Consider the following 13,481-nt stretch of genomic DNA (forward strand, 5'->3'; position numbering starts at 1 on the left):
TTCAACTGGGCATTCATCTGCCAGCAGCCAACGCTGGCTCTGCTGAGCCAGGCCTGGGTGCTGAGAGCCAGGGCTTCAGGCCAGGGTAAGGCCCAGCAGGCAGGGAGAAGCCCGCCTGGCCTGGTTGGGGATGGGAGTTGGGGTGGGAGAAGGGAACAGCTCAAGGCTCTCCAGCAGCAGTGAGCCCCGGGCCTGCAGTTGAAGCCGGGGAGCCCCTTGGTTGCCTCCTAAAGCTCCCTTCTCAGGCCCAAGACCGTAGGTCAACGTGGGCCTCCAGCTGTGCCCGGGGGCCTTGAGGAGAAGGTGGGCGCGGGCCTCGGGCCTCGAGACTCTGCACTGACTCCTCCAGTGGCCGGAATGCCAAACCCTGGCTCCTGCTTTGTCCCTGGGGATCTACCCCTCGGTTTCATCTGCTGCTGTGGACTCTTAGTGCCAGCTGCCGCAGAAAGAGGGAGCTATTCTCACAGCTTGTGGGGGCCCAGGGAGCAGGGATGGGTAGGGTGATACCTGCTAGAGGCAGGGCCAGGCTACCCCTAGGGTTGAAGGACAAGCCCATGGACCAGATTCCTCACGCCCCAGCGCAGAAAGAATGCTCCTGCCCAGTGGGGAGGCTGGCCTGGCCCAAACCTCAGCTTCTGACCTCAAGGCAGAGACAACTTCTAAGAAACTGGCTGCCAGACCCTAGGGCCAGCTGCTCTGTGTGGAGGAGGGTGGAGGCCCCGCAGCAGAAAGACACCACACTTCCTCCCCAGCTTCCTCCTGCATGGCCTCAAGTTCTTCTTCTCTGGACCCTTTACTAGTGAACGTATCGCTTCGTGGTTTCCTGTTTTCAGTGAAATTTACTCTGAGCTCCAGGCTCCATCTTCATCCATGACAACACGCCCTGCCCCTAGCAACCCTAAAGGCACCCTCCCTGATGCTGTGGGGAGGGGCAGGGCACTAGGGTATCCCTCTGTGCTCGCCCTAGGGTGGTGGCGCCTCTGGAGATGCCAGCTCTGGTGGCCGGTTCCTACAGGCTCAGTGCCTGTGGGCTGGGGTGCATGGCACGGAATAGGGGAGCAAGAACGTGGTGCCTGCCTCCAAGGGGGCTGGGAGGAGCCCTGGGGCCTTCTGGGCAGGGTGGACCTGAGGCAGGAAGCTCACGGACCATGGCACTGCCCGAGGCCGTGGGAGGGAAATTTGTGCTTTTAGGCACTAAGTCATTGTTAAGAGATGTATCAGGAATTCTGGGACCTGTAACCTATCTCCTGATCACATTTAATAAAGATCTCCTGCCTTTATTTCCCTCAAGTGATAAGCTAAGGGGATGGAACTGACCCTCTCTGAAAACACACTGCAGAGGCCACTGGATATGCTGCTGTTGGATCAGGCTGGCCCTGCCTGGGGGTCTGTGGTGATGGACTGGGGTAGGTGTGCAGGAACCCCGGGGCCACTTCCCGTAAAGACCAGCCCTGGGGATACCCTGGCTCCTGCCTGGCCAGAGCTCCCTCCTACACGCGGCAGCCTGGGATAGAGGGGCTAATGCATCACCTTCTTCACGGAGTGCTCTGTGGTGGGGGAACTGGGAAGACGAGGTGGGGCTGGGGGTTGCAGAGGTCTTATCAGTCTCCACCCCAGCCGGGGCTCTGCGGCCCTGCCTCCTGGAAGAGGCCTTCCTGGGTGACAGCTAGAGCTCTCCAGGGCTGGCCTAACTGTGCTGGGGGCTGGGCTAAGATTGGCTCAGGGAACTCAAAGGGAATAACAATGGCAGAAAGAGGAACTGGGCTTGGCAGCCAGGATGCTAGGTGCAAAGTCCTCTTGAGAAGCTGACACTCACAGCCCTGATCACCATCTGTCCAGCCCACTGAGAGCACTGACCATCTAGCCCTTTCACTGGGCATTCACTGTACCCGCTTTGCATGGTCACCTCTCCTGCATGGACGCTGTGGCTCCCTAACTATTCCGTGAGTTCTATGGTAGGGATCCAATAACAGCCTGCCCTTTGGACCTGGTTGTAGAGCTGATGACTGAAACACAGCCACTGGGTGATGGGCTGAACCAGGATGCCAGGGTTGTGTCCTCTGGACCACTCACGATCGGCAGGGTCACCCCTGACTTTCGGCTAGCTCGAGTTCCCAGCAGCTTCGTCTGGGCTCTCTCCTCAACAGCCATGATGCCCTGAGCTTTTGCAGGCCAACGGGCATGGGTTTCATTTTGTTTTGCGATTCTGATCTCTTGGCATGGCTTCCTGGAATATATGTTAAGAGGGATTCTGAAGTATCAATGTAGTTTAATGAGAAAGTGCTGATACCCGCTAGCAATGCACGCCTTGGGCACAGGATGGGCAAGGCCAGTATATGGTTCCATATCTCTGCCTCTTCTGTGATAATACTGTGCTTTCCAAAACGCTTTACCAGGTGTTATTACTTCTTTGGTTCCTACTCCTCCCCACCCCTCCTCTGGAAAACCCTGGAAGGTTTTATTTTCCCATTTAATGCATAGGGAAACTGAGGTTCCCAAAAGTTTGTGTCTTGTCACAATTGAATGTGGAACTGGGACTGAAGCCTGGGTCTCCTGCTTCCCAGGTCTGTGCTCCTTCCTCTGCACTGAAGTGAGTGGCATCACAGGCCAGGACTTGGACTGGCTCACAGTACATACCGGGCCCTGGGGGATGAACCTGTGCCCACAAGCCCGTGGCTCTACTCCTTCCACATCAGTCTTTTCACTCCCCTTCCTGCCTGGCAGCCCTGAAACCACAGGACTCCTGGTGGGCATGGCGGTCCGTGCACCCCACTTGCTTGCAGGAGGGGAATGGGGAGGGGAGAAGCTCACCTACCTGCAGAGCCCCAGGGTCTCCTGGAGGAACTGAACCAGTTGCACGTGTAGCACGTGAGCAGCTGCAGAACCCTCTCAAGAAGCAGGGCTACGGGAAGGGTCTGAGCTTAGTCATTGCCGGGCCAGAGAAGGCCGGCTTACTTGGTGTACAGCACAGGGAAGGGGCCGGGCTGGGGTTTCCTGAGCTTGAGCCAGGGGAAGCAGGCTTCACAAACAGCAGCAGGGTCCAAGTTTAATAAACAGAGGAGCCAAGAGCAGCATCCCCTGCTCACAGACTTTCATGGGGCTGTTGCTGGCGGCTCTTGTACCAGAAGCGGGTGGTGGGAGACTTTCTGTCTTTCTGCCTGGACAGGTGTCTTCTGCAGGTCCCCACCAGCCTGAGAAGCCAGGGCTGGTTATCTGGGATTGCTAACCTCTGGCTGTGATTCGCACGGCAGGGAGGCCCGCCTCGGGAACCTCCGTCTCCCCATCCCCCTGCCAAGGTCCCTCTGTGCCTGGGGCTCAGCTCCTGACCTCCCAGTTGCCTTCCGTCCTTCCTCCCTGGGCCCAGCCCTTCCTCTTGCAGGGGTCTCCTGACGGCCACTTGGACCCCTCCCCCAAGCCTGCCCTCCCTGTCTGTGGCCTGGAGCGAGGCAGAGGGCCGAGGCTGTACTACGACTTCCCCTGCTGGGCGCACACCATTGTGTGACAGGCCTAGGCTGGCCCGGATGCCCCTTGCAGCACAGCTGTTCTGAGCTCCGGGTGATACGGGGCTGAGGGCTGGGTGGGGATGGCCTGGGCTACTTGCAGGAATGTTCTGCTTTCAGGAAACTGTGGGGGAGGGGACCCCAGGGAGAAAAGAAGAGATGGGAGGCCTCGGATATAGGATTTCTCTTGGTTTTAGGGAGACTTTGTAGCCGAATCCCACCCCGCTGCTTAGAAAGCCTCATCCTTTAAGACATGGATGCAAATGCCTTGTCCAGAACCTTCCCTAGCTCCTGGCTCTGACGTCCTAGCATTCTGTCACATCCTAGAGCGTCAACTCTCTGTTATGTGTCCGTTTCTCCAGAACCTTCCCTAGCTCCTGGCTCTGACGTCCTAGCATTCTGTCACATCCTAGAGCGTCAACTCTCTGTTATGTGTCCACTTCCCCCACTAACTGTAGGCTCCTTGAGGGCAGATCTGTGTCCAACTCATTTCTGACTTCTTGGCCTCTAGAACAGGCCTGGCACATACTTGGTGTTGAATGAATGAATGAAAGAATGAATGAATGAATAACTCTTACTTGCCCTTGTCCAACAGGAAGGCTGGTCCTGTGCCAGTGAGGGCTTGCTTGAACCAGGCAGGTACTTGTAGGTGGGAACAAGAGGATGGCATGTGGGTCTGCCGGGCATCTCTGGACAGATGTATGCACCCCTATTAAACCACGGTGACCTTTCTTGGAACCTCGAGATGGCTGGTCTGAGGCTTCTCAGGGCTCTGGCCGGTCTAGAAGACGCTGGAGTGATCCTACTTCCTCAACACTCAGCCGGTGAAATCTGCCCAGTAGCAGACAAGGTCCCTCCTCTGGTCCCCTCTGGCTTGGGGGCACTCATGACCCCAGAGTGTTCACTGCCCAGAATTAACAGCCTGGTCAGTGGCAGCAAACCTTCAAGGGTCCAGCACTCCTCGGAGACAAATGCCAATCATGGAGGGTCACTGGCTGTAGGGCCCTGGCTTAGCTGGGCCAGGAGGGAGTGGGGGGGGGGCACTTGGGAAAGTATTGGGACCGGCCCCTGGGGCCTGCCCCAGACAGAATGTGATGAGGATATGTAGATACAGAGCTCTGGCTCTGAATGCTGCCATGGGTCCAGAGGACCTGCAGCTCCCTGGACCCACCCCGGATTACCGCTTGCTCTTAGGCCCTTGCTCAGGTCGATGCCCAGTTCCAGGATATGCTTCCCCCTTTGCTGTGCTAACTGTGACTGGTTGACAAGACAGCCTAGGTGTCACCTGCCCCGGGAAGTCTTCCCCGAGGCCTTCTCTGTGCCCCATGTGCACCTTGGCCCTGCACAGGGATGTCCTCATCGCCTCCCGTACTCAGTTGCACTTCTTCGTGGCAGGACCCGCACCGCCTTCACCTCTGTATCTCTGGGGCCTGGCACACAGAGGGTATTCAGGGGACACTGGCTGAATGAATAAATGAACAAATATGGTCCAGTGCTAAGTTCTCCACAATGCCCCTGTGGTCCCTGCAGCTCTTCACTGTGGTGTCACCAACAAAAATCAAATAAAAGGGATCTTTTCCCATCATGAAGAAGCAGAAAAAAAATGGAAAGGATGGATACTTTTTTTTTTTTTTGCGGTACGCGGGCCTCTCACTGTTGTGGCCTCTCCCGTTGCGGAGCACAGGCTCCGGACGCACAGGCTCAGCGGCCATGGCTCACGGGCCCAGCCGCTCCGCGGCATGTGGGATCCTCCCAGACCGAGGCACGAACCCACGTCCCCTGCCTCGGCAGACGGACTCTCAACCACTGCACCACCAGGGAAGCCCAAGGATGGATACTTTTTGACTTAAAAGTTTTCTCCTTTAAATGTTTTTCCAGCTGGTACCTGATGCTGTTTGTCTGTATTACTATAGTACAGCCCAGGAACCATATACACACATATACATATACCCAATTCCCGATCTTGGTCATCCTGAAGTTGTTTTCTTGGAGCAGAGTTGGTGATGACCAAGATGACGAAGGCAGACAAAGGGAGACTTCATTTCTCACCACCCAACTTCCCACACTCTTACCAGGGAGCTGGAACAGGCCAAGACCTGCTTCAAGGAGGGCCAGAATGTAAGCGGCCCACGTGTGAGAAGGCAGTGTTCACAGGTCTCCACCAGGCTAGGGTGGATCTCTAAGGAGAGTTTGGTCAACAGATGAAACTTCTGGCCATGGGGACTAGTCCCAAGTTCTGCAGAGACTGCTTGGGGAGTGGCCCACCATTCGGGGTGGCTAAATGTGGCTAGGGTGATTTCACATTTCTCTAATTCTCATTTCTTCTGGGGACCAAAAGGAAACCAGATGTTGCCTCCCGAACTCAGGGTCTTAGAATATTATGGGTCCCACCATCTGCCTCCCTGGAAAACTCTAGGACTATGTGTTATAGAGAAGGGTGGGGAGTGGGGGGTAAGAGTGGTGTGTTCACTGGCCTAGGTCAGGATGAAAAAGAGCAGCATGGTGGATGCTATGAGTTGCCCACCTCTTCTTCACTAACAGAGCCCTGCTTTTATTTGAGGCAGTGTCATATGTGGCCCCCAAGTAATTAGCCAAAGGGCAGAGGTGGCTGGCATAGCTCTTTATTATTTTTTGTCATTTCCTGCCTTGAACTCTGACATGATGGCTGGAGCTATAGCAGCCATCTTGCAACCATGAAGGAAAGGCCAAGAAATATTAGCTCTGACATCACTGAGCATGAAATCAATGTTTGTAATTCTCTCTGGAATTGTTGTTATGTGAGAAAAATGCATTCTCATTTCTTTACGAATCCATAGTTAAGTTTCTGTTACTTGTAGTCAAACACATCTGTAAATGCTATTGGAGAGATGACCAAGAAGATGATTCACTCTGAAGCTAGGTGCAGGCAGGGAGGGGTTATGTCAAAACTGAGTCCCTCCATGTCGCCACAATAAATGATACCCCTACCTGTCCTCCTCTCAGTTCGTTACACGCGCCCTGTAAATGTGTCTCCGTTTGGCCCACTGGGTATGACTGGCTGAAGTGATTAGTATTATCCTGGGCTTTTCAGAATGTGGTTTTCTGGGATTGACCCAATTCCACCATCCTCCCCAGAGTCACTCCAGATAAAAAGCCCCACCCAGGCCTGCTCTGATCCCACAGTCCACAGTGCCACTGCCAAAGGAGAGGACCGGGTCCAACAGAGTCACCTTTGGGGGGTAGAAGGATAGAGCTGAGGCCTCATTTACAATCAGGGTCCCTAGGGTAGACAGATTATACAAATGTCCCCAATCCTTACACCTCCCTGTATCTATACTCTTTGCAACGTGACTTTGCAGTTCATTCCTTCAAAAGAGAGAGTTTATCTCCCCATATTTTGAACCTGGACTGGCCTTGTGACTTGCTTTGGCAAACAGAATGTGGCAGAAATAACCCTGTTCCAGTTCCAAGCCTGGGCCTTGAGAGGCCTTGCATGCTCTGCTCTTTCCCCCGGACCTTTTCTGGCTCCATGAGAACCAGCACTGACCAGCCTTCTGAAAGGGGACAGACAGGTGGCCCAGTTGCCCTGTCATCCCAACTGATGGACAGCCAACCCCCAAAAGAACAGCCATCCAACCGACACATTGCTGTCCATGCACACATGTGGGAGCCCAGCTGACAGCAGAAGAACCACCCAGCTAAGCCAGGTCTCAACTGCCAGCCTGCAGAATTGGAGCTAAGTCAATGGTTGTTTTATGCCTCTCTGTTTGGTTTATAATGCAGGGTAATTGTGACGAGAGGTAGCTGATACACTCCTCTTCTTCGAGGTTTATCAAGTGCTTCCACAGACAAGAGCTAACTCAATTCCCCAAACACCACCTATGCAGGAGATATTATCTCTCTTTCACAGATGACAAAACCAGTATTCAGAGAGGTTCTGACTTGCTCACAATCACGAAGCCAGCTTACAGTAGACATCGTCATCCCCCAGCCCATCACCCCACACAGAGGCGTCACCATCCAGCCCTGCAGGCCCCGCCTCCTTCTGCAACTTTGTGGACCCTGCACATTGCCTTGGGCAGTGGCCCTACCCATTCGCGCATCAGACTGGACCACGGACGTCAGCGCTTTCCGACCCTGATGTGTTGCCACAGCGTGTCACACCAACGTGAGGCAGGGGAAGAGGCCAGAGGGCACATTTTCCCATTTGGCACAGAGGCCCCACAGGTACACGGCACAGCTTGGCAGGCGGAGTGGGGGCTGGCCAGGCCCTGAGGTTCAGGCTCAATCTGTACTATCCCATAGAGCTGCACTGGGCAAGCAAACACGGCTAAATAGAGGCTGAGTGGCTGCAGAGGTGGGTGAACCGACATCCTAGCTTGGCACACACTGGCCCTCCATAAATACTTGTAGACTGATGGACTCAAGACGCGATAAAGGAGTTGTGGAGGACTCATCGGCGCGTGGCATTCCACTCCCACCCATCTCGTCCCTGTCACACAGAAGGCGGAGCTGCCCCTCCCCCACCCTTCTCTCCCCGAGGCCACCCCCCATCACTCACCGACAGGGTAGGGGTGCCCTCATCCTCCACGGTGACCACCAGGTGGTAGAAGCTCTGGCGCTCACGGTCGGGTGGTGCAGGCCGCGTGGCAATCTCACCACTGATGCGGTCCATGCGGAAGGTCATGTCCTCATTGCCCTCAGTGATGTAGTAGGACAGGACGCTGTTGATCCCGATGTCACGGTCAGTGGCTCTCACCTGGACCACAGCGGTACCCCCGCCCACATTCTGGGGGGAGAGCAGGAAAGCGGTCATTCCAGATTCAAGGCCTTTGGGGCAAAGTCTAGCTCCTGTTCCTGAGAGCCCAAGGGCTGCACCTGGACCTCTAGAAAGTTCTGCTCTGACTACCCTGGGGCAACGAGGAGGAAGATAAAGATGACGGTGGCGAACATTCTGTGGGTATCTACTACATGCCGGGGGCCTGAGTGAACTCATCAAATCCTCTCTATAATGCTACAGATTAGGTCAACTCCATTTACAGATGAGAAAACTGAGGTTCCAGGAAGGAATGTGTGCAAATCACACAGCCAGTCAGTGGGAGAGCCAGGGTCTGAATTGAGGGAGGCCTTCATGAATGTCCAACTGGGCATGATACCAAGCAGTGCCTGGGCAAAAATTCTCCTGACATGACTCAATCTTACTATTGAGTAATAAATGAGCTGTTTTTACAGATATTGGAAACAAACTTACGGTTGCCAAAGGGGAAATGTGGGGTAACGGATAAATCAGGAACTTGGGATTAACGTGTACACACTACTATATATAAGCTAGATAATCAACAAGGACCTACTGTATAGCACGGGTTCTCAATATTCTGTGATAACCTACATAAGAAACTGAAAAAGAATGAATACATGTATAACTGAATCACTTCGCTGTACAACTGAAACTAACACAACATTGTAAATCAACTATATTCCAATACCATTTTTTTTAAATGAGCTGTTTTATTTAAAAGCAGCTCTCCCAGGGTAAACCTTAGTTTCCTGTTGATGGTGAAAGGCCACTTTCTTCTTCCCCTCTCCTTTCCATCCAAACCACAAAAAGTTACCACATTTCAGGACCTGGCCTAGGTGTTAGGGATAGAATTGTGAATGAGTAAGCCACGACCCCATCTCTGTGATCTGACAAACTATGGATCGGGCAGATATTTATGTGCTGTTTTTTTTTTTTTTCTTTTGGCCACACCACGTGGGATCTTAGTTCCCCAACCAGGGATCGAACCTGCGCCCCCTGCGTGGAAGCGTGGCGTCTTAACCACTGGACCGCCAGGGAAGTCCCCAGGCAGATATTTAAACAGGTGCGTCACGGTCGGCTCACACCCACTGTCCACTCCAGACGTCCAGCTATATGGGCACCAGAACCACCCTCACCTCGTTGACGCTGACGTTGTATCCAAAGGGGCTCTCGATCACCGGGGGGTTGTCATTGACATCCAGGATGATCACCTGCAGGATGTGGTCCTTCTTGCGTGGAGGGGTGCCACGGTCGGATGCCACAACCTGCGAGGAGGGGGATGACTGGAGTCAGGGCTAAAAGGATCAGCAATATGGAGTCCAAATGGGCTGCCTGTTCAGTGGGCATGGGGGGGACTGAGAGGCCAGAGAGACTTGCTGGCCCATCCCCGCCCCCTGCCCCTTGGGGTGTCCCCAAGGCTTTCACCTTCTGCTCCATGCTGCAAACAACCGTTGCCCAATACTTGTCTGTTTGGTAACCGTCCTTTGCAATCTGACTCTGATGTGCTCGGTCTTTACCTCCCCATCCTGCCGCTGACTGTGACCCTGGGCCTGCAACCAGACCCAGGGCTCCTGCCTTTGGCTTCAAGGCCTCTGTTCCATGCACTCAGACCTGGTCTCTGGCCAATAGAGGAACAGTCTCAAATAATCTTTTGGGCAATGAGCTGGAGTCCTAACCATAGCCTGAGCCTGTCCCTAGGAGCCCTGATGTTTCCTGGAGGCCTGTAGAAAGTGTTCTAGAGCTCAGACGCCTGCAGAAGCATGGCCCTGGGGTCCCCAGAGACCCCTCAGGAAACACGGTAGCCTCAGCAATTTCAGCAACAGTGGTGGTCTTCATTATTCCTCACCTCAGCAGAGGAAGCCAGGTTTTTCTGCCCATTGCACAAGAGGGGAAACCGAGGCCCAGACAGAGTAAACAGCTTGCCCAAGGTCATACTGTGTCTGTGGAGGAGTCGGCTCTATCAGCTGCCAGGCTTTCTCTCCTGGCTCTGGCAGCAGGCACAGACACCTCTGCCGTTTCCTGCTCTGGGTCCAGAAACCCCTTCCAGGATGCCCTTTCCAGGTCAGCCTCACTCACGCTCTTGGTCCTAAGGGGTGCTGCCTGCCCACGGCACTTGGTGACAGCAGGAAGCTGAAAGCCAGGGCGTGCTCATGGGCTGAGCTCTCTTGGGATGGAAGGCAGTTGGTGCTCACCTTGAGGATGTAGTGGTCCAGCTCTTCTCTGTCCAGGGGTCTGGCCACAAACACTTCGCCAATGGAGTCGTTGGTGGTGATGATCTCAAAGGCCCCGGCAATGTTGCCAGAGGCCAGGGAGAAGACCACCTGTAAGGGAAGAGAGAGGATGAGGGGCGAGGGGTGAAGAAACGGGGAAGACCAGCAGCTGGCCAGGCCAGGGAGCACCCTCCCGCCCACCTGAGCCCTCTGCTCAGCCTGGGAGAGCGAGAAGAATGTGTTTTATTCAGAAGTGCTTACATCCTTCAAAATGAGGGTGGCAGGTCCACAGAGTGGGCGCAGGGCCTATGACAGGCTAGGGGTGGGGGTGATGCGAGCATACTGGCCTGGGGCCAGGTGCAAGTCCCACATGAGATTTCCCAGGGCGGGGAAGCACTGAGCCCCCCTGCGGGGAGCAGGCGTGGCCCTGGTGTCACATGGGCTCTGTTCGGCTCTCACAGCGACCCTGTCAAAGGGAGCTGTTCTCTTCAGCTCAGAGAGGAGGCTCAGGAACAAGAAGTCACTGGCAAGGTCACACAGCTTGCAAGGGCCCAAGAGAACAAGGATTTGAACCCATAGGCTTCCAACTCCACAGCCAGCATCTCTTGGTCCCCTAGAGGTGTGCAAGCATTTAAAAACCAGTGGAGGGCTTCCCTGGTGGTGCAGTGGTTGAGAGGCTGCCTGCCGACGCGGGGGACGGGGGTTCGTGCCCCAGTCTGGGAGGGTCCCGCGTGCCGCAGAGCGCCTGGGCCCGTGAGCCATGGCCGCCGAGCCTGCGCGTCCGGAGCCTGGGCTCCGCAATGGGAGAAGCCACAGCAGTGAGAGGCCCGCGTACCGCAGAATAAATAAATAAATAAAAACCAGTGGAAACCTCCTGAAACACACCTCAATTTGTAGGACAGATCAAAGTGGTGTGAAGACTGGTGTGCTCTGTCACCCCTCTTCCTTGTGCTCACGGGGTGCCCAAACCTGCCGTGGTAGGGAGCATTTCTTGCCAGGGGACAGGGAGGGGGCCCTGAGAAGCAGGGGGAGGAGTGTGATCTCTTGGGGCCCTGGGTCCTCGTGGGGAGGGTTGGCCCAGGGCTGGCACACAGGGGTGAGATGCTGTGTGGTTCGTGGATGAGGTGACCAAGGAGTCACTGGGGAAATTAAACCCCCTCTGTGTTCAGCTTGCCACGGGGACTGAGCCGTGGCCAGCCTTGGGTCTCGTGTTCCCTGGACACAAGCAGGGCTGACAGCTTGCACAGCTCTGTCTCCTTCCCTGGACCATGGACTGCGGTGAGGGCAGGGTGGACCTGCTCAGGGCCCAGCAGAGCCTGGATGACTCTGCTTCCTGCTCAGGGAGGGGATGGCTTTGGAGGTCCCCTCCGGCTGAGGGGCTGTGGGAGTCCCTACTGACAGGGCAGATCTGGACTATCTCACTTGGTGCCCACCTGCCCGTTGCTGCCGGCGTCGGGGTCCCGGGCCTTGACAATGGCCACGCGCTGGCCCACGGGGCAGTCCTCGGGCACACTGACGGCCGAGTCGGACGTGAAGTCGAACCGGGGGCTGTTGTCATTCTCGTCCAGCACAGTGATGTAGACCTGGATGTGAACATGGCCAGAGACCTCCCACCTTCTTCCCCTCCCTGACCCCAAACACAGGGTCCCGCTGTGGGCCCAGTGGGGACCGGATCTCCAATCAGTTCCAGAAAGTCAGCAAGCTTTCAGAGCCTGCCTAGGCCAACCCTGACTTTACACAGAGGCCCTGAACGCATTTCTTCTAGAAGTCTGGTGGGGGAGGGCTGCACACACTCAAGTGCTGGGGCCTGGCGGGGGGACTCAGAGGTGGTGGGGCCTTGGAGAACCGGAAGGCATGGGCCCTGGCTAAAGGAAACGGAGGCTACTCGGCTCCAGATCCGTGAGGGTGTGTCAGCCTGGCACGGGCAGAGCTTCCTGTTTTTCCAGAGGAACTAGGAATCCAGATTTTTATGTGGAATTAGGTGGTGATAGTAAAAAAAAATTGTTTTTTGCGGGCCAGCTAAAACACATCTGGCAACCAGATCCTGCCCAAAGGCCTCTTCACTTTCACCTTTAGATCAGAGGAAAGGAAACAGGGCTCAGGAGCAGGAGAGGGGTCACAAGGCAGCTTGGTGGTCCCAGTGGGGAGAGGGCAGACGGGGAAGAGAGGGGAATTTCCAACTACCAGATAGAAACAGGGAACATGCAAGTTGCACGCAAAGAGCACATTGTTTTGTGTCTGCAGCTCAGGCTTCTCCTGCAGGGTTTGAATAGCAAGCCTGGAGAGAAGGCCTGGCTGGGGTGCAGCTTCCAGCCCATGGATGGCCATGGGCCACACAGCCAGAGTCGTAGGTACCCCTCGGGTTCACTGATGAGGGGATTGCAGTGTGGGGGGAGGGGAGGAGGCTCAGGTTCTAGCAATCCCAAGCCAGGCCTTCTCCCACCACCCTGCTCCAGGCCAGATCCCATCCTCTCCTTCCCCAGGCCTGGGGCTCCGGGGCTCCCAGGCCTACCTGCCTCCTGGTGTGCACAGGACTCCATGGGGAGCCTGTGGAACCTCACCACGACTCAGAGAAGATTCCACTTCATCCCCCCTCCTTCCTATTCAGGACTATCCCCTTCTCAGTTCTAGCCACGCTTCCATATTTCAGGCAGCCGTCAGAACTGTAGGCAACAAACCCAGGCTTCGCAGCAGGACCAGCTTTACCACTTACTAGCTGTGTGATTTGGCAAAAGTTATTCAACCTCTCTGATTTTCCATTTCCTCAGATGAAAGTAGGAACGAGAACACCTACAGAATCAGGAGGCTGGAAGGAATAAAGGAGCCAACAAATGTGGTCCTTGTCCTGCTTCTGGCCTGGCAGACAGGCAGGATGTCACCTGCCAAGACGCTGCCCACCCATCATAAATTTTGGTCAGGGAGTTCTGTGGAGTCCCGGAGCCCCAGTCTGCTCACCCATGAAATGGGCATAATAATGTCTACCACCCTGTTCTC

At 55.3% G+C, this 13,481-nt stretch overlaps 1 protein-coding gene across 1 annotated transcript in view; it reads right to left on the reverse strand.

The window, feature by feature from the left end:
- Positions 1–3,507: 3,507 nt before the first annotated feature.
- The window catches only part of LOC136136048 (cadherin-23-like), a 323,908-nt gene continuing 313,934 nt past the window's right edge, over positions 3,508–13,481 (reverse strand). Inside the window, exons 35-40 of the mRNA XM_065893923.1 lie at positions 11,921–12,070; positions 10,470–10,598; positions 10,213–10,407; positions 9,414–9,542; positions 8,041–8,268; positions 3,508–3,624 (exon numbers count right to left, since the gene is read on the reverse strand). Of these exons, the coding sequence (XP_065749995.1) occupies positions 3,508–3,624; positions 8,041–8,268; positions 9,414–9,542; positions 10,213–10,407; positions 10,470–10,598; positions 11,921–12,070 (948 nt within the window). The remainder of the gene's footprint in view (positions 3,625–8,040; positions 8,269–9,413; positions 9,543–10,212; positions 10,408–10,469; positions 10,599–11,920; positions 12,071–13,481) is intronic.

Source organism: Phocoena phocoena, chromosome 16 (assembly GCF_963924675.1).
Source record: "Phocoena phocoena chromosome 16, mPhoPho1.1, whole genome shotgun sequence".
Taxonomy (NCBI): domain Eukaryota; kingdom Metazoa; phylum Chordata; class Mammalia; order Artiodactyla; family Phocoenidae; genus Phocoena; species Phocoena phocoena.